The sequence below is a fragment of the Lipotes vexillifer genome, unplaced genomic scaffold (genome assembly GCF_000442215.2).
Source record: "Lipotes vexillifer unplaced genomic scaffold, Lipotes_vexillifer_v1.1 scaffold57, whole genome shotgun sequence".
NCBI classification, from domain to species: domain Eukaryota; kingdom Metazoa; phylum Chordata; class Mammalia; order Artiodactyla; family Lipotidae; genus Lipotes; species Lipotes vexillifer.
In genome coordinates, this window is record NW_006788075.1 from 166,311 (window position 1) to 190,548 (window position 24,238).

At 33.8% G+C, this 24,238-nt stretch overlaps 1 protein-coding gene across 1 annotated transcript in view; it reads right to left on the minus strand.

Moving 5' to 3' along the window:
* Positions 1-24,238, minus strand: part of CWC22 (CWC22 spliceosome associated protein) — a 63,627-nt gene that overhangs the window by 18,627 nt on the left and 20,762 nt on the right. Inside the window, exons 2-12 of the mRNA XM_007461220.1 lie at positions 22,746-22,885; positions 19,603-19,670; positions 18,145-18,255; positions 15,330-15,569; positions 11,004-11,132; positions 9,294-9,462; positions 8,856-8,909; positions 6,494-6,629; positions 6,197-6,403; positions 6,043-6,105; positions 1,180-1,284 (exon numbers count right to left, since the gene is read on the minus strand). Of these exons, the coding sequence (XP_007461282.1) occupies positions 1,180-1,284; positions 6,043-6,105; positions 6,197-6,403; positions 6,494-6,629; positions 8,856-8,909; positions 9,294-9,462; positions 11,004-11,132; positions 15,330-15,569; positions 18,145-18,255; positions 19,603-19,670; positions 22,746-22,772 (1,309 nt within the window). The 5' untranslated portion in view covers positions 22,773-22,885. The remainder of the gene's footprint in view (positions 1-1,179; positions 1,285-6,042; positions 6,106-6,196; positions 6,404-6,493; positions 6,630-8,855; positions 8,910-9,293; positions 9,463-11,003; positions 11,133-15,329; positions 15,570-18,144; positions 18,256-19,602; positions 19,671-22,745; positions 22,886-24,238) is intronic.

The following is a 24,238-nucleotide window of genomic DNA, read 5'->3' on the forward strand; positions in this document are numbered from 1 at the left end:
TGAGTTTAATAATAATAACACTCTCTTCTACAGTATAAGTTAGTATTTACAGAATTCAAAGTAACTATTTCTAGTATTTTGCCATATCTTAGAGTATTTTAATAAGTTTATTCAGCTCAAAGAAGTCTAGAACCAAGCCAGGAAAACTATTTTTGTTTCTGTGTCACCTGCTCATTTAGACATTATAAAATGCTGCACTCATGCTGTTGTTTGGTAAAACATTATTTCCATATTTATAAACCGTTACCTTGATAATTTGAAAGAACTGGAACTTATGGGTAGAAATTCAGTTTCAGAGAACACTGGATCATCATGACAGGTTTAATGGGTCCAATAGTAATATGAATATTTGTTAAAATTTTCTCTTACCTAATGCATGAAAACTTTCCTTATAAACACTTAATAGTTTTTATTTGAATAGTATTTTCACATTAAAACAAAGAAATGCTAAAGTTAAATAAATGTAGTACATGGTTAGGAGATGTTTTAAATGAGGAAGACACTGGAAAAAATCAAACTCATTTTTATAAACTATGTTGTAGAAGAGCTACTATACTCTAAGACAGAACATTACGCCCTAAAAGGGAAAGATATACTTTTAATATTTTCAAATATGTAACGTAAGTAAATATTGACCAGCGTATGTTCTGATGTTTTAACTGAGACTTAACCAAAGTAAAGTTCTGAGCTTATTTTCCTGTGAAATAATATAATCAAAGCTGAAGAGGAAGAACATCATGCCTGCTTCTGTTCAAATATAGCTTTGGGCCTCTCCACTCTATTTTTCCAACACCAAGAGCAAATATCTAGTCACTCTCATCTGTTACATTCATGTCAGGGTAACATAAATCACATGCCCTCAACATGAATGTACCCTTTTCAGAGTTTATAATCAAAGTCATAAAATGTCAAGTTAAAATTATGTTGATATTAAAAAATGAATTTCCTTGTTTAATACTTTCCGAGCAGGGTCTTCCAACCTTGCCAATACTGATACTTTGCTGTGGGGGGCAGTCTTAGGACTCACAGGATGTTTCACAGCATCTCCAGCCTTCACCCATTAGATGCCAGCAGCATCGCTTGCAACCCCCCACAGATTAAGAGCCACTGTTTTAGAGGAGTACAGCAGATTACCTTGGGAGTATTTTACAGTTTCATTTGAATAAGCTACACTCTTACCTCCTTCATCTTCTTCTCCCTCTTCCTCCTCTTCCTCCTCCTCCTCTTCACTACTCCCAGCATCTTGGTCTGTGTTTGAGTCACTATCTCCTTCATCAAGAATTTCTAAAAGAAAAAAGTAGGTTTAGAAAATATGAATGAGCAAGGGATATAAATGCATCTCATTCCAAGAAGATAATTATCAGTTCACTGCAACCCATAGTGGTGTAACAGTTTATCAACCAGTGAAGATGATCACACAGGCCGCATGTTATTGCCTGAGTATTCAGAGAGCATTGTAACTAATTTGACTAGAGAAAGCCATATGTGTAATTCTTCTGCCAGATAGAAAGTGGCCATGAAACAAGCAAGGGATGAGAAGAACAAAGAAAAAGCAGATGAAGGTTTTCCAAGAGAGCAAGAGCACTGGAACAATAAATTAGGAAGAGAAGTTAGCATATCGGAGTCAAAATATTACTAGTTCATCATCAGAAAGAAGAAAATTTATCATAAGAAGCTAAGGCTAGCTATAGAAAACAAGAATTTAGGCTAAGAATGTTTTTTGAAAGACAAAGAAGGGAGAAGAAAAAATTGTGTAATTTAGCATTCACTTTACATAAATAGTGGTGAGATTTTTATTAAAATGTATACTTATTAAATAGAACATTACAATCCATAGACTTTGCATATGTACAATAGAAATGGAAGTTTAAAGGCCTTTAAGAAAAACTGGTAAGATGAGCATTTCATTGGAATATCATTTCTTAAAATACATGTCACATTAAGAACTGGGCGAAAACAGTGATGTAAATAAGAGACTACATAAGGCCTGTCATCATGTTAACAGTAATAAATGACAAAAACTAGAATCGTATTTTGCCCAATGGTACGTGCTCTACCTGTCTGACAAAGATTTTACAAACCTAGACAACAATTCACTTTTGCATTTTTATTATAATCAGACAGGACTTAATATAGTTTGGGGGTCAACTAAGTTTTAGGAAAATTCTAATTTCCTTATATTTAACCAAGTAGTATACATCAGGAGCCACATGTAATACTTAATGTTAGCAGAGAACTTCCTACTATGAGAAACAAATCATTTTACAAAAATGGAGAGCTGTCATTCAGCCCTTAGCTGGCACACAAGTCTCCTTGAGAATATTTCTAACAAATGGTGACTTCAAGAAATGATCTTAAGTGTCTAGTTTATTATGACATAATGTGGCTTAGACAGACCTTTAAAAGAGGAAACTGTTTAGTATTCAATAGTAGGAAGACAGGCACTCCTGCTGTTTTCCCAAATGCTGTAAGACCTAAAACACAAGTACACCTGGGTCACTCTAAGGTGCTAATTACTAAAGCTGTGCCCACTTCCTGCTGCAGCCATTTTTTTTTTTTTTTTTTTTTTTTTGCGCTATAATAAACAAACTTGCTTTAATCTTCTTGCCTGTGATTCTCTAGATTTTATGGGTTAAATATCGAATGGTAGAATTGCATAGGATACGTTCATTTTCAGCTTGGACAGGTAATTTCTACCTGTTTTCCAAAAATAATTTTATCAGTTCACATTCCCTTCAACAGGGAACTGGAGCTTCCATTACTCTATATCTGTGATAGTTTTGATTTTTTGCAATCTGATAAGTGTGAAATGGTCTGTGGTCTTATTTTTCCCTGGCTATTAATGATGTTAAAAATCTGTTCATATGCCAGTTGTATTTCCTCTCATATAAAATTCCTGTTTTCTTTTTATTTTTTTCTTTTTATTTTTTTTGCGGTACGCGGGCCTCTCACTGTTGTGGCCTCTCCCATTGCGGAGCACTGGCTCCGGATGCGCAGGCTCAGCGGCCATGGCTCACGGGCCCAGCCGCTCCGCGGCATGTGGGATCTTCCGGAACCGGGGCACGAACCCGTGTCCCCTGCATCGGCAGGTGGACTCTCAACCACTGCGCCACCTGGGAAGCACTGCAGCCATTTTTTAACACCAACTCTAGAACACTTTCTGAAAGAATTAAGGTCAAATGGATTGTCTAGTCATTTACATCATCCTCTCCTTATCTCTTCACTTTAAGATCTACTTACTGAAATCACTTAGGCCATGACAACTGGATTTTATTAACTGAATAAAGCAGTGGTTTCCAAGCATGGTCTGTGAGTCCTGGGGGGAATCACTGAGACCCGTCAGGTAGTCTGTGAGGTCAAACTATTTTCATAATAATACCAAGATATTATCTGCCTTTTCACTGTGCTGACATCTGAAATGATGATGCAAAAGCAAGAAGGGTTAAAACTTGCTGCATCTTGAGCAAAATCAAGGTATTGAACTGCACTAGCAGTCATTGTACTCTTTACTGCCACACTATTGTAGTAGGGGGAAAAAAACACACACACAGTTTCATTTAAGAATGCCCTTGAAGAAAAAATATAAAATTATTAATTTTGTTAAATCTTAGCCCGAGTATTGGCATTTATAATAGTCTGAGTAAGAAAATATGGACTTCTGTTAAAGACAAATGTACAACGGTGGTGGCTATCTCAAGGAAAAGCACTTGTGTGACTGAGTTGCAAGATGAATTAGCCATATTTTTCATTTTTACTTGAAAGAATGGCAGACAAACTAGAGTTGTTAGGTATTTATCAGACATTTTCTCAAATATGAACAAAGTGAGACTATCATTTCAAGGAAAATGAACACAGGTATTTTCAGGTATTTGCCACCATGATCAAATTAAGAATTTTCAAGAGGAAATTAGAATTTTGGAAAACTTGTATCCATCCCTGTGAGCTTGACAGCTTCTCAATACTTAGACTTTTCTGATAAGATAGGTGGTAATATGAATAAATGTGATTTCTTGACATTGTATTAATGTGTCAATTTAATTTTGAAAATGTTAACAAGTTAATACTTGGAAGATGTGAATAATTCAGTGAATCAGTATTTTCCAAATGACCAATGCAACATGTTATGAAATCACACATGAGTAAAAGATCCATTCAAAGTGACAGGCCAATGGATTTTAATGTTAACGAAGTATGAAAATTCGTGGATATTGTTTCAGGTTTCACAATGCAATTAAATCATTAAGAAGCTACTAGCTATTAAATATTAATTGGAATAGTATTAAACAGAAATATACACAATTATAATTCTGAAAAGGCTATTAAAATACTCCTCCCTTTCCAACGACGTATCTGTGGTTAGGCTAAATTTCCATCATCTATTTCAATCAAAACAACCTACTGCAACAGACTGAAATCAGAAACAATATGAGAATCCAACTGTTTCCTATTAGGCCAGACATTAAACTGCACAAAATATATAAAACATGCTATTCTTTTTCTTAAATTTCTTTTTGTAGTTATTTTCATAAAAACATGTAACATGCAAATATGTACTATGTTTATTATTTTTTGAAATCATCTAATATTTTTTATATTATCAGTTTTAATTTCTAATAAGTAAATGTCAATAGATACAACTCACATAAACAAAAGCTCTTTGGAGTCCTCAACAATTTTGAAGAGTGTAAAGGGATATTGAGACCACAGAATTTAAGAAATGTTGTAATAAAGAAAAGTACAACTTTCTTGGCCAACTGCCAAGAGCCCAAAGAAATGGATGGGGAATTCCCAAGCTCAAAAAAAAAAAAATAAATAAACAAAACCATACCAGGCATAATAAGAATTCCACAAAATCATTTGCTGTCTTTTAGGGAGACAGCAGAAAAAGAAGTTCATAAGAAAAGAAGAAAATGTGTTTAAGGGGTTTCTCCATGTTTGGAAACTAAATTTATTAGAGAAAAAGGAATCTGGCTGTTGCAGTGAAACCCCCCCCCAGGAAAACAGCAACTAAAGAGAGAAACATATTTGCTGTACCAGATTTTTAGGATAACGTATAAAACTGGAAGCTTCTTACACCTTTACCCTTCAACATTTCACTTCTAAGCGTGATTAAAGCATAGAACGCAGCAATGACAAGAGTTCTACGTCTCTGCTCTCTCTTCCTAGGAGCTTTCAGAGCTGCAAGTATTTGTCAGGTAAAATCACAACTCAAGGTAAAAAAACCGATGAAATTATTATATAATTTTAATATATAAAATAATATATATAGTTATGTAACAGAATATAATAAAATGATATAAGTAGCTTTGGATATTAGCTTTGGAAGAAAAATAATGACACACATGAAAAAAAAACAAAAAAAACCCCGAGTACCAGTGTCTAAATACATGCTCTGTGGCAATATAAAACACTGTGTTTTATTTATCCTTACACAAACAAGTAACATTACATCAAACAAGTAATTTGTTCTAGGTGACTAAGCTAGTAATGGCAAAAACAAAATACAAACCAGTATCTGTACAAAGTTAGTGCTTATAAATATACTAATGATGTACAAATGATAAAATAATCAATTTATCCATTTATTAAGTATATTAAATCCCAATACCATATCTAGCACTGTGACTGATTTTATCAGAAAAATATCAACCTGCCCTCAACAAATAATGAAGTATAGAACTTTATAATAAAGTACAGCACTGAATTGAATATTAAATTGGGTGGCAATTTAAGTTAAATAAAGGCCATTGGTAATACATGAATATTTCTTAATTCATCTTAAGAGGGATGAAGCTTGAGAGCTGCATAATTAAATAGAAAGAGGAGAGGGAAAATTAGTTAAATAATTTAGAATGAACTAATACCATGGATAAGCACTAGAGAGAAAAATAATGCATGGGCAAACAGTGAAGAGAATGGCTTCACAGAGCAAATATTTCAATAGGTGGCGGTCAGTGATCTATACCATTCTATCAGTACTATATAATTACATAAATTGCTTCTACTTATCCAAAGGAAATTATTTTGTAAAATTCTACATACCCTTCTTAATAGCTTTGTACTTCTCTTCATTCTCCATAAAATTAGGATCCATCTTGAAAACATCTCAAAAAAAAAGTTAAAAGTTAAGTTAGTGTTTATTTTCTGTATTTACATTTGTTTGTACCCCACTTCCCAACGCCCACCCCTGACTTACTAAGAACATCTTCTGGATTATAGTCATCTTCCAGAGGGAGCATATGGGTGAACTGATCATCTTCTTCCACTAAGTCAAGTCCTTCTAGAACAACAGGGTGGTCCTTGAATCCATCCTTCCTTACAGCAAACATCACTTCAATCATATACTGAACTCTTTTGTCAATTTCAGACTCATGGAGAATGTTTCGAAGACGTTCAAATATAGCTAAAGTTAAGCCGAAAGAAAATAAACTAAGCAATACATATTACAATACTCAAATAAAAGCTCAATATCAAACCAAGGATATATACTTACCATTGATTCCTCTTGGTGACACTTGTGTTAATTTGAGACCACATTCCTTAAGAAAACCAATAGCTACTTCAACACTATCATCTGTTGGTCTTTCCAGGAGCAAAGTGAGCATTTCTAAGCATAAAACTTCATGAGCCTTGAACAGAATGAAGACACATAGAATAGAGAAAATGCTTTTACATATATTAATCTACTACTGATGGTCATTTTAAAAATTAGTAAATCTAGTTTTTGCAGTGATAATATTGTACAGATGATGGAGCAAAGATTTATAATGTACATAAAAATACTCCAAATATGGGACACAATTCTTCTTTCACTTCCATCATGCATCTGTTAAGAATTTTCTGATGATTTTTCCAAAAGTCTTAATTTACTACACTGAATACAATCATATGATTTATCTCCAGAAGAAATATTCTTCTTATACTCTCTATATAGGAAATATATATTAGCTATAGGAAATGCCATAATTAACCTCAAAATATAAGTTAGAAAGTCATTTACTAATTTTTAATCTGAGATATTTTCATAATTACTATATGAAGAACAGTAACATGATTCTTTTTATATCCTTCTCCTTGACCGCAACTCTATATCCATTTCCTAATTCATTCTCTCAGCAACTGTTAGTAAATAGTTCTTAAGTTACATGAATACTAATTTTCTCAGAAAATATCTTTCCAGTAATTTATAGCATACAACAACAGTTTTGAATACTTCTATTTTTAATTAAATCAAACTCTACACTGGCCATGGTCAAAATTTAGAATTTTATAAACAATGCCAGGTAGAGAGGGAGTAAAGTTCTACTGACAAGCTTTGCTGTAAAAGAAAATGGACTTAGGAAGCATATTCAAAAGACCATATATATGCCTTTTTAAAACTAGACTCTTATTTGAGATGGAGAGAGACAAAATCCAAATCTCAACACAGGAAAACATCCTCTTACATTTAGCACAACATCAAAATTACATACTGCTTTTATTTTGGAAAGGCAGGCGAGGCTGAAGTCTTACGTTAGGGACAAGAAAACACTGCCCAGTACCACAGTTTGGAAGATTTAAAATATTTATCATTTTAACTGGTTTATGTCAATGCCAAAAATACCTCCAATATAAGTGTAATATACATTCAAAAACTGAAACATAATATCTGTGCTGTTATAGATTATGAAATTAGGTTTACAGACATGTGAAATTAAGTTTCCATGGTCTTAAGTAGAAAATTATCACTGTAATAATATGACTAGGTTAAAATCTAAAAGGTTTCTTAAAGTGAATAGTGGAAAGAATTTCATATAGGAAAAAATTAAAATATTATTAAATGTTAGAGAAATAAGTGTGACTTCAAAATTCTTCCTTATGTATAGATATAATTTAAAAAACAACAGTATATATCTGAAGGAAAACTATGAGTATGACCAAGAGCAATTTTACTATTTTCAGTTTAAAATGGAGCTAAATCAAAACTCTCAAACAGTGGAAGAATACAAAATAGACACAAAAACTAAATAATAAAATGATAAATTTCTGCATTTAAAACAGATTAAAATTATTTAATCTACAATATTTTATAAACTGATTCTAAGAATATATGAATATATGTATATACTATGTAGTTATATATATGAATATACACATATACTATGCAGTTGTGGGAAACAGCATTCTTTTTAAAGAATATCAGCTATTAGGTTTTCATGAACACTTAGGTGCAGGGAAAAGAAGAAATAACAACTTTTTAAATAAAAACACATTACACGGGCTTCCCTAGTGGCACAGTGGACAAGAATCCGCCTGCCAATGCAGGGGACACAGATTCAATCCCTGGTCCGGGAAGATCCCACATGCCACGGAGCAACTAAGCCGGTGCGCCACAACTACTGAGCCTGCGCCCTAGAGCCTGCAAGCCACAACTACTGAAGCCCGTGCACCTAGAGCCCGTGCTCCGCAACAAGAAAAGACACTGCAGTGAGAAGCCCGCGCACCGCAACGAAGAGTAGCCCGCACTTGCCGCAACTAGAGAAAGCCCGCATGCAGCAACAAAGACCCAATGCAGCCAAAAATAAATAAGTAAATAAGTTAAAAAAAAAAAAAAAATCCAACACATTACACTCTTTGAAGGAAAAATATGTAGTAAAGTAACAATGTACAGTATTAAGAGTTAGATAAATTTGATAAAACACTTGTTCTGGGTTCCTCTTTTTATTAAAAAATGCACTTATTATAGTTCTAAAATTAAAATATTCAACATACTTTTCCAAAGGACTATAAATCAAAACAAAGATGTCACTGAAGTGGCATCAAGCCTGTAGTCTAATGCCACTGAATGGAACCAAATTTTGAAACTAATTACTTACCACATTTTGGTTAATAAGATGTGCCACAAATTTTGAAGCTGTCAGACAAAGTGGCTGAAAAGAGAAAGTAGGGACAAAGTTAATCTATAAACTAAAACCAATTTTCATTTATCTACAGAGTCTACAGTTCACTTACATACTCTCCTTAAAATATGTAACACGCAAGGTAATTTTAACTTGTAAGAAAGTTATAAAATAAATACTAATACATATGAAAAGGTGCTATTTCTGGATCAACAGTTATAATTCAACAGTTAACAGCCATCATTTTTGCTGCTCATTATCAGAGGCCAGGAATATTTACTAGAAAAATGTTCTCATGAAACATGCAATTTTAAAAAGAATTCCTACATAGAAACCAACATTGCTCACTACAGTTGATACTGGTTTATTAGTCTGCCATGTGTAGCAGTCTACTTACAAGTCCATTATATATACCTTATCATTTCTCCGATAGCCTTTTCGAAAATTAAGAATTAACCTTTTGAGGATTAATTCTCCAATTTGTGGAAATTTTGAGTTGATAATTGCCACTAATGCTGCATAAACATGGGTGAAGATTGGAGAAGCACTCTGTGCTTGCAAAACAGATCTGGATAGCAGGCCTCTGATTAAAAGAGAAAAGAAAGGGAGTCAATGATAATCACCAGTTTAATTAGAAGGAAAAAAAACTCAGTTAAAATCCAGCTATCCTACTCCTCTGTAAATCATCATAAAAGCTAAATCAGGACTAAATTTTCACTGCTCTTATCTAGGGGAAGAGTTTATCTTACTAATAAATAAAAACTGGTTTTGAGGAAACAATTTTCTATTTGTATATATATAAAATAGACAGATTTAATACAATATTTTTTCAAAAATTTTTCTAAGTATAATTTCTCTTTTCCAGCTCCTGTTCATTACACCTAATAATGAATTTGAGTTTTTAACTTCTTGTATTAATTTGCTTAACTTTATCAAAAAAATAAAGGGAGAAAAAACCTGCTTCAAAAGTACTGAACTTAAAGTAAAATTTCCACTATGGGCCCATCATTCATATAAGTGAATTCTGGGATTAAAGACAAATCTGGGTGGTTTCCATCTTTAAAGATAGGTGTAAGTCTATTGTTCTTGAAAATAAAAGTGGAAATATGGAATTCTCCTAAGAGAGATAAAGACATAATCAAAGCACTGCAAAAATAACGCTAAATCAAGGACAGGAAAATAAAAGGTTCTACCTTCTAACTCATTTTGAAATGGGCACGTTTCTACATATATTTGATAAGAGGAGAGATACAAAGTGGGCTAAATGAAGAGTTATTTTTAGAAATGTAATGACAAATAATTATTGGATTGTCAAAAGGCACAAAAACAATGTCTTTATAGCTATCAGATTTAGGTATGACATCTGAATCACTAGAGTAGAAAATGAGAAAAGAGAATTCAGCTTATAAACTGTAAGATCTTAATTTACCCTTCTCTGAGTCTGTTCTTTCTGAGTAAAATGTGAGAGCTCTTCCCTGCCTCGGAGGACAGTGGCTGCTTCCTGGTCACTCCTTACTAACTCCCACAACCTGCTACACCTTACTTTATATCCCCAATGTTTTGAGATGATGAATCAAGGTCATATGAAATGACATGGGAAAACAGCCGTCAGGTTTTAAAATAATAAATAGAATACAGAATATGTCTATTTCCTGACGCTTTAAAATATCACAACTACTTAAAAACCACACAGAAAATGGTTGTTATTCCCTTCTGCTTTTCTAAAATTACTAATCTTTCTCACTTCGTTCACATTCCCACTTTGCTTTCATCAGAAATTAAACTGGTCTGAGGTAGCACTTTACGTATATATAAAAAAATTAAATGTTTATTATTACTCATGAGTTTAAAATTATTGGAAGTATTCAGTAAACAAATATACATGTAAAAATCATTATGTGACGTCAAAGCTTCTCAGAAAGTAAAAATTCCACATAATCCCTAACAGTGGAGTATGTTATCTGTTAGTAGCTTACATTTTTACAGGAACTGCATTTTAAATATTCCTTGAAACTTCCTTTGAAATGAAGTAGCATAATAAATCAATGATTATTATTCATGTAGACATTATGTTCCTTTGAAAAAGTGCTATGAAATACTACAAATAAAATAGCTGATGCTTACCTTCCTCTAACTATATTTTCTTGAAGAAGTTCTTGAATAATAATACCAATATTGGAAATGTTGACTTTGTTGATCAGACCATTGATGGACTTCTTTAGGGCTTCCCAGCTCATCCTCTGGTATGCTAAGCTAAAAAGAATTGATTTTAATAAAGAGGAAAACTTACTCACCAATTACAATACCAAGAGGTTATAATAACATAAAAAATACTTAGCGTTCCTTTACTTTCAACATTTTCACAAAGTGACCCCAAAGTGCAGTAAAATATATGACCATGTGGATACACAGATTATATCCTAAACCATTATTTTACTCTCTGTACATGTGATACTCAGGTACAGACTAATTCCTTTTAATAACATAATAAAGTAATACAAGGATATGTAAGGATAACATTTTGTTCTTATGTCCATGAATATTGTAGTTTATAATATTTATTAGTTAGAATCAGTACATGCTTATTTTACATTATAACAATTTACTTAAACTTGTCTTCAAAGGAAATGTTTTAAAATAAAAGCAACTATTTCTTATTTTAAATTACAATATGAAATACCTAAATATAAGCCATGAAAAAGAAATTATTATTATGTCCCTTCTCAAAAGCACGACAAGAAAACAAAACCACAAAGAAATAGTATTAATTACAGAAAAAGGGAGAGTCATACAAAATCATGGGGCTGCAAGACTGCTCAAAGTATCTTAAAGAACATCTCTATATTTAGGCAGTACACGCAGGTTTATCAGCTGAATCTTAGATGGCTACACTGTTTTTTAACTTAGAGCTTAGGTAAATTATTTAGTCTAACTGGGTTTCTTTACAATGAACCTGGTAATATCTAAGGTCTTCCAAAGCTCTAAAATTCTATGGTTTTTATAATTATTTCTCTGTGGAATATGATTTCAACTGAAGAAAGTCTTAACTTTTCTTTTTCCTTATACTTCTCTGGCAGTCTGGTGAAGGGAATGAACTTCTTAGAATAATATATATAAATACATAGGATTACAAAGGATACCAATCATATTGAAACAGAGTTTTCAAAGCATGAAAAGAACAAAAGTTTGATATAGTATTCTATGTGCTTCTTAACACATTAATAACAAGACGTGGTGGTAGGCATGATAACTTCTTTAATTCACAAGTAGCATAAACAGTATTTTGAGGTATTTGCAACAAATAGTCTATTAATATTATGGTCTGTTGCCTACATTCCTGATAGAAAGAAATGCTAAATTAGATCAATTTTAAAAGATGCAATTTTCTTCCCATTCACATTCATGGACTGTCTGAATTCTATCCATGGACCTCTTGAAAGTTTGTAGGTTAAGAATCCCTGTTTTGAACCCTCCTACATTGTTGATGGGAATGTAAACTGGTACAGCCACTATGGAGAACAGTATGGAGGTTCCTTAAAAAACTAAAAACGGAGTTACCACATGATCCAGCAATCCCACTCCTGGACATATATACAGTAAAGATGAAAACTCTAATTCGAAAAGATACATGCACCCCAATGTTCATAGCAGCACTATTTATAATAGTCAAGACATGGAAGCAACCTAAGTGTCCATCCACAGACAAATGTATAAAAAAGATGTAGTATATCTTTGATGGGAATAAACTGGTACAGCCACTATGGAGAACAGTATGGAGGTTCCTTAAAAAACTAAAAACGGAGTTACCACATGATCCAGCAATCCCACTCCTGGACATATATACAGTAAAGATGAAAACTCTAATTCGAAAAGATACATGCACCCCAATGTTCATAGCAGCACTATTTATAATAGTCAAGACATGGAAGCAACCTAAGTGTCCATCCACAGACAAATGTATAAAAAAGATGTAGTATATCTATACCGTGGAATATTACTCAGCCATGAAAAAGAATGAAACATTGCCATTTGCAGCAACATGGATGGACCTAGAGATTATTATACTAAGTGAAGTAAGTCAGACTGAGAAGGACAAATAAGATATTATTATCATAGTATCATAATATTATGATATCACTTATACGTGGAATCTAAAAAATAATGCAAATAAACTTATCTACAAAACAGAAACAGATTCACAGACATAGAAAACACACTTATGGTTACCAAGGGGAAGGCGGGAAACAGATAAATTAGGATTGTGGGATTAACAGATACACACTACTGTATATTAAAAAGATAACAAGGATTTACTGTATAGCACAGGGAACTATATTCACTAATTTGTAATATATAATGGAGAAGAATCTGAAGAAGAATATATAACTGAATCACTTTGCTGAAACTAACACAATTTATATTTAATCAACCATACTTCAATGGAAAAAAAGAAAAAAAAGAAAAAAAAGAAAGAATCCCTGTTCTGGAGTGGTATACCAGGTATACCAAGGAGGGGTGGTGAGGAAGAGTATTTTATCACTGACATTGTCCTCAGCAGACACTGAAGATAAAAAGCAGACTGACTTGCAGTTAATTTCATTACTGTTGCTAAATTCTCTATAGATTACAGACTCCTTTAATGCCTGCATCCAAGGTGGAAGACTCCTCCGGCCCCCTAACCCCAACCGTTTAGTATGCTGCTGTCTAGAGTAATAAGATCTATGGCTTAACAATTAGCCTGATCAATAAGGTATTGCTGATACATAATCACAAACTCTCCTATTAAACTTTGGTCAACAGATGATAATCAAGTACACTTGTATTTCTTAATTAGGAAACCTACACTTAACCTGATTTAGTATCTACTGAAAGCAAAGACTACACTTCTACTTCTCCTGTCCCTTTTATAGCCTATAAGCAGAGTTCAACTGTATATAAAATTATCTTCCAAGACTCTGTTTAAAATTGCATATACTGTGGACTCTTCTCTGCCCACTTTATAAGGAAGCCAGACTTGGGGATTAACAACAATGTACCCAGTCTTTTACAATTAGGATTGCTTTGGACTGGATTGGAGACAGTAAACACTTCTCACTAATGCCGCCACTACTGCCTCCAGTAAGAGCAGAATTCTGACATGATCATGAAGCTCTCACAAACCACAGAAAGCATTTCCCAATCCCTTCTCAACATACCACTCCAGGCATCACTACCAAGTGCCAGAATATGACGCATAGAGAAAAACTTATTAGTTTTAAATTGAATGTCATTTAAATGTCTCCCTTCTAGCTCATAAATTTTTTAAACTTTATTTCAAATATTTATACTTTATTTTATATAAATGACATTTCTACTTCAAGCAAATTCTTGCAACAAATTTAGATTTCATTTATATAAGGTTCTCAAGTACTTTCAAGTTGCCACGAAAATACCCAAGAAAGATGTGGGAAGACTTTCTTGACTCACCTGGAATCTGTTTTTCTTAAAGCATAGCTATCTTCTATCCCAATCTTTTTCCTGACTACCTGGCAACTGAGTGATCACCTCAATCTTGGACCACAGTTTTCCTGGTTATCTCATTCCACTAGAGAAAAAGACCTTGAAAACTTAGCTGCACTTTCCTACATAGTTCCTCTTCATCCCAATTATTTTGCAAAGGGAAGAAAAGGTACTTAAAGGGTGAATGGTCATATATGAATTTTGATTGTTTGCCTTAGTGTAGCAAAAAACTATAGTCTAAGATGTTATGGTCTAAGAAAAGGAGGGAAAAGAGAAAACTGTCAACTGTTTCAGAGTTTCGTACAGGGGTTGGCAAACTACACCCATGAGCCAAATTTAGCCTACAGCCTGTTTCTTGCAAATAAAGCTTTATTGGAACAAAGCCACTCTCAATTGTTTACATATTTTATCTATGACTGTATTCACTACAATGGCGAAGGGGAGTAGCTATAACAGACAGAATAATGCACAAAGCCTAAAATATTTACTATCTGGCCTTATACACAAAGCCTAAAATACTTATTGATATTATCTGGCCTTTTATGGAAAAGTCTGCCGACTCCTGGTTTGGTACAACTGGAAAGATCCATTTTAGTTCTGAAATATCAATATTACTCTTGATTATCGACGAAAAATGGACATTACTAATAGGCATGCATGCAACTACGAAAGGAATAGCTTGAAACAAGGAAAGAAAAAAAAGATGACCGATCTTTCCTCAAACTTTTCCATTCATTCATGCAAAACGTAAAGAGCTTATGAGCTAATGTCAGGGAAAATAGTAAGCAGAGCTCCAGTGGAGCTTCTGAAGGTAGGAAGGAAGAAGTCTAATTTGAGGTCTCTATCATTGTGGACTCATGCAAATTCTCAGCAGCCAAGGTTAATTAGAGCACAGATGATTTTTTAAAATGAGGGTATCACTTCCTTGTATACTTAGTGATATTGACATGCCTGTTTTTATCTGTAATCTGTTCTTGCATCATCCTGAGCTTTGCAGGAGGAATATATGCTCCACCAGTGCGAGTAAGAAGAGGATCCAGCTCCTCTTTCCTCTTCTTTGCAGTAGGTTCATCCTGAGCAGAGGAACTCTGGGTTACCAATGGTTCTGGGCTTCTTCTCCCAGGAGATGGAGATTTCCGGGACCTTTTCCGATCCACATCTCTTTCTCTGCGTTTGTCTCGGTCTCTACTTCTGTAATATATTTTTTTAATGGAGAAAAGACAATACAAATTACATTCTTAAATGAACTGCATACCAAATGACTGTTTGGGGCCCACAAATTCAGACAAGGAAAGGTGGTTAAGGAAGTGCCTCACAGAGAAAATGTAACAAACTAGGTCATCAGGCTTAACAGGATTTACACTGGGGGCAAGGTAGGAAGGTGGGAGGGGGAATGGAGGATGGCACTCTGCAACTAGTAGAAGACAGAATAACTACTGAAAAGCTGAGCAAGGGTATTTGGGCCAGAATAAGTAGAAACAATAACGAATCATATATAACAGTAGTTGGAAAGATAAGTTCAAGTCAGACTATGAAATCTTAAAAGACAAGCAAAGACTTTAGGTTGTTTATCCTGGAACTGATGAGGAATCTTTAATATTAGTTTCTGAGTGGAAGAGTGATGTGAAAATAGTGTTTTAAGATGACAAATTGGCCTGTGATGTACATGACAAGCTGTATAAAGGAGAAACCAGTTTATCTCCAATAATGGCAATTTAGGAGTAAGAATGTTATAATAAACTGTAACATTTGAAATTGTTTCTTGATAGAACTTGTAATTTATTATAAATCTCAAAATATCAGAAGCTTCTGGTTGAGACAATGTGAAAAAATAAACCATTTTCTAGCACAATAACTTTTCCCTACTAATGCAGGTGACTAGCCCTTTTTAAGTTAGCACTTTAAAAATGATTAGGGTATTTAATGTTCCCAAACTATCAAGAATGAGCAAGAAATAATGCTTTGCCTTGCTTTTTGCTATCTTTCCCCAGAGAAGAGTTTGTCCACTTGGCTGTTTTTTACTTATACTGCCTGGAAACTCAGATTATTCTGCTCATGCTTTGTGCAACCATGAGTTATATGAATACAATAAATAAAAACAAGTTTCATATTATCACTGCATTATCAGGAAACCACTCAATAGATTTTAGCTAAATCTAGAGGGTATATTTGAGATAATATGTCTTAATAAATGGAGAGACAGAAGCAGTCACCTACCCAGGCAGCTGTGGAGGAACTCTTTAAAACCGAAGTATAAAGAGACCTGAGTGATTGCCCCATGAAGACAGTGTCTGTACCTACTAAGACAATGTGAACAGCGGGGTAAAATAGTGGTTCCAAACAGAAACCCCAATTAGTCAAAGGCAGGTGCTCTGAAATCTAGCCAGAGATTTGTAATTGAGTTGCTTCTTACTGTAGATGTAAAATGTTCCAAGAGAATAGCAACAGAAGGGATTTACTGACACTGGTTATGATTCTTCTGAGAAACGCCAGGTAAGACTCTCACTGGCTGGTAAAATCATGTCCTTACATGATTATAGTGTTTGTTCCTTTAGAGTGCAGAAGTAATATTCTTCTGAGTCTAAACAGAAGTATTTCTCTTCAAGTGTTTTTGTACTACAGCCTTTATTTATATTCTACATAATACACAACCTGCTTTCTTCACAGTGTGACTGTGTGGATCAAGTGAGACTTTATATACATATAGTGGACCAAACACAGAGTTAGAGTGAAGTAATACAGTTAGGGCATATGGAAATAAACATGGGCTTTGGAGCCAGAATTGAGCTCAAATCTCAGTTTCATCATCTACTAGATGGGTAATGGCAACCTCAGGTTAGTTAATCAGACCCCAATCCCTTACATGTTAAATTGTGAGATATAGTACCTAGTGTGTAAGAGTTTTGACAGTATTTGAGAAGGTATAGGAATGCCTAGCTCACCAATTATGGTGGTAGTAGCTGCTCTTATTAAGGTGTCATTAGGGTAACAGCAGAAGAACCTGGCTTCTGAGGTTAATCTGACATTTAAGGATTGGTTACATATTAGAAAGTAAGTAGTGAGAAGGAAATTTTGGCTGCAGATATCAAATAATGTGTTTGATATCTCCAAACTGGAGATATTATTTCTCTACTCCAAACTGCGGAGAAATTTGATCAAAATTCTAGTGGGTTATAGTCTCAGTAGTCATGGAGTGGATAATGTGAGAGAGACATCAAAAAGGATATAGAACTAGGTGAACAATAAAACATGGTAGGCAAGTTTTTGAAACTGGATGACTAATAAGGTGAGAAATCAAGTTCTTCAAGACTCAAGTAAGAATAATTTACACTTAGATTAAAAACTGCAGACTGGTAACTTCATTCTCAATGTCCCTCTGCCATTATGTAGGAAAGTAAATTAAGATCACTCTATGTCATATAATATAAATGGCTTTCATTCAGTAAACAATCTCAAAAACTCACATAAGCCAATTCCTCATGTAGTACAGTATAATGAATAAAAGCTTGGGCTCTAGTCAGACAGACCAGGACTTGCCACTGATACACTTCTAAAACACAAACAAATGACTTAACTTCTCTAAGTCTCATTTTCTTCATCTATAAGAGACATATATTTACTGCAATTAGGAGTTAATTCACATTAAGTCCTTGTTAGAAAGCTTAGCTCCTAAAAACATCCATTTAATACTAGCCGCGATTATTATTAAGCATAATGAAAATTTAAACAAATATATGTTTCTATAGTTAAAATATCCAATACTAACCGTGACTCCATGCTATCATCATAAGAACGTCCTCTTCTTGAATGCTCGTAGTCTGACCTGCTGTAATCAAAGTAATCTCTATCCCGAGGGGATCTTTCTTGTTCCGTGTATCTAACACGTAAGAGAAGAAAACCAAAGTTTTAAGTTGAAAATAATGATGTTATACTTAGGAAAGTCATATATTGGTAATGGCAACATAACTCTATGACTGAACAAAGTCTTATCAAGTGGATTTTAACAAACAGCTTATTTTGTTGACACCTATTCATTTAGTCATGATTATAAAAGCTTTCAGCTGGTGTGCAACAAAACAACTCCTGGAATTCACTTAACCAAACTTGACACCCTGATTCGTACTGTCCTTAGTAAAAGATATATATCTGCATATCATATATAGTTTAACGTGAAAAAGGCTATCCTCCAAATGATTCCTTTTGCTGAGTCGGCTCATTTTACCAAAGTACTGAACAAATGACATTAGTGTCATTGGTTGGCCTCCATAAAGACCAGTCTAACTCTACTCCAAAAGGCTATTTTTATCAGCTGCTATTCTTGAAATTATATTATTAGATATCTGTGAGAATGGATTGAAATTATTAGCAAACAGGGATAGACAGTATAAATCTGCTATTTGAATCTTAGAAGTAATAAAATCAGAGAACCTTAAGAGAAGTTAAATACATACACACACGATAGACACAGTAACATGATCCATGTTTTATATACATATCTACAATTAGTTTATACACACACACGTACATGTGTGTATGTCTGTAGAGAGATTTAAAAATATATATATATATAGGGAGGAGGTGATCGTAGATGCATACCACAGTAATTAACGTGATGCCCATAAAGCAAAGGTTTTTAGAGACAGCAGAGTGGAACATGAACAAAGTACATATGGAATAAGAAATTAGACAAATGAAACAAAGGTCAGAGGATGCTTCTCCTTTCACAAGTTATTTTTAATGGTTATAGCTTATTACTAAGTGAAATAACTAAAGTCCTACTATGAATGCATGATGAACATTAATGGTAATATTTCTGGATCTTTGATCTTAACATAATTATAGTAAGATATATATAAAAACATTTTGAAAACTTATATAAAGAGCTATGTAAATATAAAGGATAGTATCAACAGTAAAAGCACTTCAAAATAATGTGATTTCAACTCACCTTTCCATTTTATAAACTTTCATTCTATTTAGTATCTGAGATATTAAAATTATTCCCTTTCACCTAAAAAATTTCATAAAATCTAGAATTATTTACTAGAAATTCCTAGAACAGCCATTCAAGGATGGTCTGTTCTCAAGCTCACTCAATAATATTGCCGGTAAAACCATCAAAAAGAAGTTGCTTACCCTAAAATTAGAAATCTAAGAGCTAGATAATTTCTTAAACTCATTATAAAAAATTTAAATGGTATTTGGAACACATAAAACTGTTTACCTGTCTTCTGTAGAGGAGGTCCTCTGATATGAATTATAGTTTTCCCTTCTGTCATGACCAGAAGAATGCTTTCAAAGGAACAAAAGAGGGGGAGGGGGCATTTAAAAATTCTGTTAAAAAACATATAGACAATGACAAATGTATCTTGGAAAGTCGGAAGTGCTTTAAAAAATTATTTCAAAATATCTTTTTAACCATAAGAATAATTTGTACTACCTAAATAGTATATAAGATAAAACAAAATTTTCAGGTCATCCAAGGTAAGTGTTTGTGGTTTTCACTATAGATCAAATACTGTTTTTAACAAAAAAACTCAAGGTAGAAGAAAATTCTCTAATTTTTGATGCCACTTAGTTAATATTTTATTCCTATATAATAAGATATAAATTTACAGAACATAATTTTTTTTTATTAATTTATTTTGTTTATTTTTGGCTGCGTCGGGTCTTCGTTGCTATGCGTGGGCTTTTCTCTAGTTGCGGCGAGGGGGCTACTCTGTTGCGGTGCTCAGGGTTCTCACTGTGGTGGCTTCTCTTGCTGCGGAGCATGGGCTCTAGGTGCGCGGGCTTCAGTAGCTGTGGCTCACAGGTTCTAGAATGCAGGCTCAGTAGTTGTGGCACAAGGGCTTAGTTGCTCCATGGCATGTGGGATCTTCGCGGACCAGGGCTCGAACTGGTGTCCCTTGCATAGGCAGGCAGATTCTTAACCACTGCGCCACCAGGGAAACCCCTAGAACATCATTTTTATAAAGGCCTTTCCTGGTGAAAAATAAGACCAAAGCTTTCCTTTGGTGAAAAACATGACCAAGGGCCAGAGATTTTCTAGCAAGAGCTCACTTCTGTAGTTATGCCCAAGTCTTTTACAACACTGAACTTACTTTATCTGCATTAGCTTACAGAAACCACAACATTAGTCCAGGTTACTAAATCTGGATAAAATAAATAGCTAGAAGAAACTGACTCCAATGTATTTATGAAAATTCATTTTTGTTTTCAGCAAACAATATTTGAGTGTCTGATATGGCATGTATGGTAATATGGTAGGCTGTAAGGATTTAAAAAATATGACTTGTAAAATATAGCTCCTAAGCCAAATCCTTTGAAAAATAACAGACATACAAATAAGTAACTTCAATGTAACATGAGACTGAAGATATGTCACACTGAGACAGAGATATGAACCATCCAGTTTAAGAACATATCCTAACTTAAAAGTCCAAATATAGTTAAGAAGCCAAAATATTTATCTCTATAAATAGGTAAATTTTTTAAACCACTGGTATAAAAACATTCATATTGACAAGCTTATTTTTAAGAATTAAAGTAATTTTAATTAACTGAACTGTAAGAAAGGAAAAACTATGTTTTCAAAGTATCTTAATCTTGAAATCTAAGAAAAAATAATTCAAATAATGAGTAACCTGTTCCACATACTTACATGCTTCCCTCCTTAATGGCAAAAAAATACATTTAAAAATTGAAAATTATACTGCAAAGAAATGTAAACAAGCTCCAACTTCCTCTTATGTTATGACTATCTAATTACCAGCAGTGTGAGTAAAACATTATCACAAGTAAATTGCCAATACAATCTTCTTAAGTATTGAATTTTTTGAACAGCATACACTAATTAGACTAATGCACGTTGGTGAATAAACATGTGATCAAATTTATAATTTAAAGAAGCCAGTCTGGCTGTATTTCACACTGAATGCAAACATCTTAAAATCCTGTTTCCAATGTGTATAACTTTTAAAAATTATTTCACTGGGCAGCATTAAATTAAATAGAACTGTTCAATATATATGATATAGGTTTTCATAACACTTGACATCTAGATCCTAAACCAAATATAGAGCACAAGATTCATTCAATTCATGGTAACACTAAACACAATATTTACTTATTTATTATAAGACACAGCCCTTCCTGTCTAGACACTCTGGGGGATACAAAAGATAGGAAAAACCTTCAAGGAACTTAAGATCTTATGGGAGAGAGATGGTTATAAAGATTTCTACAATTAAACACATCAGATTATATATGAGAGAGACAGAGAAGGGGGAGGCGAAGGGGAAGGAGGGAAGGGAGGGGAGAGAGAAAGAACAATAAAATTGCACTGTCGACTTTTTCTTTTGCAAGGCATGACAATTATTTTGACTACATTAGGGAGCAGGCCTCAATTCTGTGCTAATGATTTTTAACACGTCTACACAATATCTGTTGTGGGTAAGAGGGAGAAGCCAAAAATACCGAGATCGTGAATCAGGATTTTGTAAATATGATCAAGTTAACAAATGACTGGCACACTAGTCAGTGCTAACAGGAGATCTTGAGTAGGAACAAGCACTGTGGTACAGAGTACTGAGGGTGACAGTGAGTAAAGGGGAACCTGAACTGGGCTTCGGTAGGTTTTACTAAGTGCAAAATAATTTCAAAGTGTGATCCAAATAATAAGAACCTAATTTCCCTATTTCCCTTATCATAGAGTTTAGATTCTAAGAGAAGTAGTTGAAAGTAACATATTGTTGAAATTACCTTTAAAAATTCTCTAAACTGTTCATTCAGCGAAGCAAATATGGTACACAGTGCAGTCACCTGTAGTCTCTGACGATGTACAGAGCAATATGAGGAGGTGAGTGGAGCAGACAGCCTGTGTTCAGAGGCTCTGAGCATCCATTAGGCTCAGGGAACAAGTCTTCAAGAGCCAGAGGGAGGAGGGGCTGGAAGAGTTAGGGAGCTTGCTTCCAGCTGGCGAAGGAAGCTATGGGAAGGCTCAATAGAAAAATAAGGGATCCTCAGCTAAAGCCTCCTGAACCTTACAGATGAGGTCTCAGAATATCAAGAGAGGACCTGAGCCTTTGAGAAGAATGGTGGAATTTCTCGCTGTTTATTTTTCTTTAGCATGTGCTCACTCACACGCACTTTCTTGATTAACACACACACACACCCTGTATGTTCTCTCAACTGCCCACCTGCACATCTGGCCAAGTACCTACATTTGAAATTGTGTTAAGTTAAATGTGTGTATGACGCAATTCTACTGTCTGGTTCTAATGTCCTAATTATATAATTGCATTTTTGTTTAAGGGTAGATAATTGACTACAAGTTTATGTTCTTTATTATAAGTTTCAAACACTTACCTTTATTTGTGCCACGCTACTTTTCATTTTCTGTTGCCAGTTGATCTGATATGTCAAAGACTCCTTAAGCTGGTCCAAATAACAAGTACCGAACGGTATGAATTCCTTGACAGTTTAGTTTTACTGTCTGCAAATGACACCTATAATATATGCCAAAGAAACCTTTGTTAACACATAAAATGTGTGTAAAATAACAACATATTATTTCCACACAATGGACATTTGACCACCTTATTTTTCTTAATAGGCAAAGATATAATCAATAATTAAACGTAAGTTCAAAAACTCTTTAAATAGGTCCATATAACAATGTATAAAAAACATGTATTAGTAGAAAAGACTCGGAACAAAAGAGCAAATAATAACAAAGGCTTATTAAACACCATAAAGTATTCTAATACAAAACATCCAATGTTTCGATTTAAACATTCTTAAGAATGAAATAGCCAGTGTTCTTTTAGTAATGATCATTCAGAAATATACACCACATGGAAATATAAGGTGCTAAACCAGAATAATCAAGTCTTAATAATGATCTATCAAAGGCACAGGGCCTCAGATACATGCACATATGAGAACTAATATTTGGTCACAATAAACCTAGTCATCAATGTTAAATGCTAAATAAAATGTCTTTCGGTAGCCATCTATTAAGTAAAATATAGTAATTTTGAAAAATGCTGAACTGATAGTTACGTTCGCACACAACTGCCATTCAAGTATTTTATTGGAATTGCATATCTAAATAGTTTATAGTTTATGGTATGGTATAAGGTAACGAAATCACAAAAGTAAAATGAAACATAAAAAAATTTAAAAATTAAAAGAAGTAGAGAATATAGAGAAAAAACTGTGCTCAGTACCAAAATAACCGAATACAATTAAGAAAATTTCTAATCTGAATGTGAGAAAGGATGTTACAGATTATCTGGTCCAATTCCTTCTTTTTAAGGATAAGAACACTGACGGTCAGATAAATCATTTCAATGTCCTAAGCTATAATAATGTCCTAAGCTATAAAACAAGCTAGTGGTGGACTAGAAACCTAGCTTAAGGACACCCAATTAAGAATTCTTTTCACTGGACCACAAACACAAATAATCTAGATACTATAAAGTGACACAGAGTTGCTATCATTTAATGCAGATGGGGATGTACACAAATCACTAAGTCAAGAAAAATTTCCATTACAATGGTCAGCATGCTATCTAGGTTAGTAAAAATAATATACACCAGATTAATCTGTCAATCTATAAAATATAACTGCAATCTAAAGCACATCATTGCTCAGCGACTCCCAAAGTGGAGAGAGCCAAAGAAAGGAAGCCCCACGGGCTAGATATACTCTCCCAAATCTCTGACCACCGCTGAACCAATACATGTACTAAATAGTGTCCTACTCAGGATCACAGGACTGAACTGAGATGTGAACAACTGCTTAAGAGACAGAATTTGCAATTTAAGCCTAATCAAATTAATTGCCTGAAGGGTCA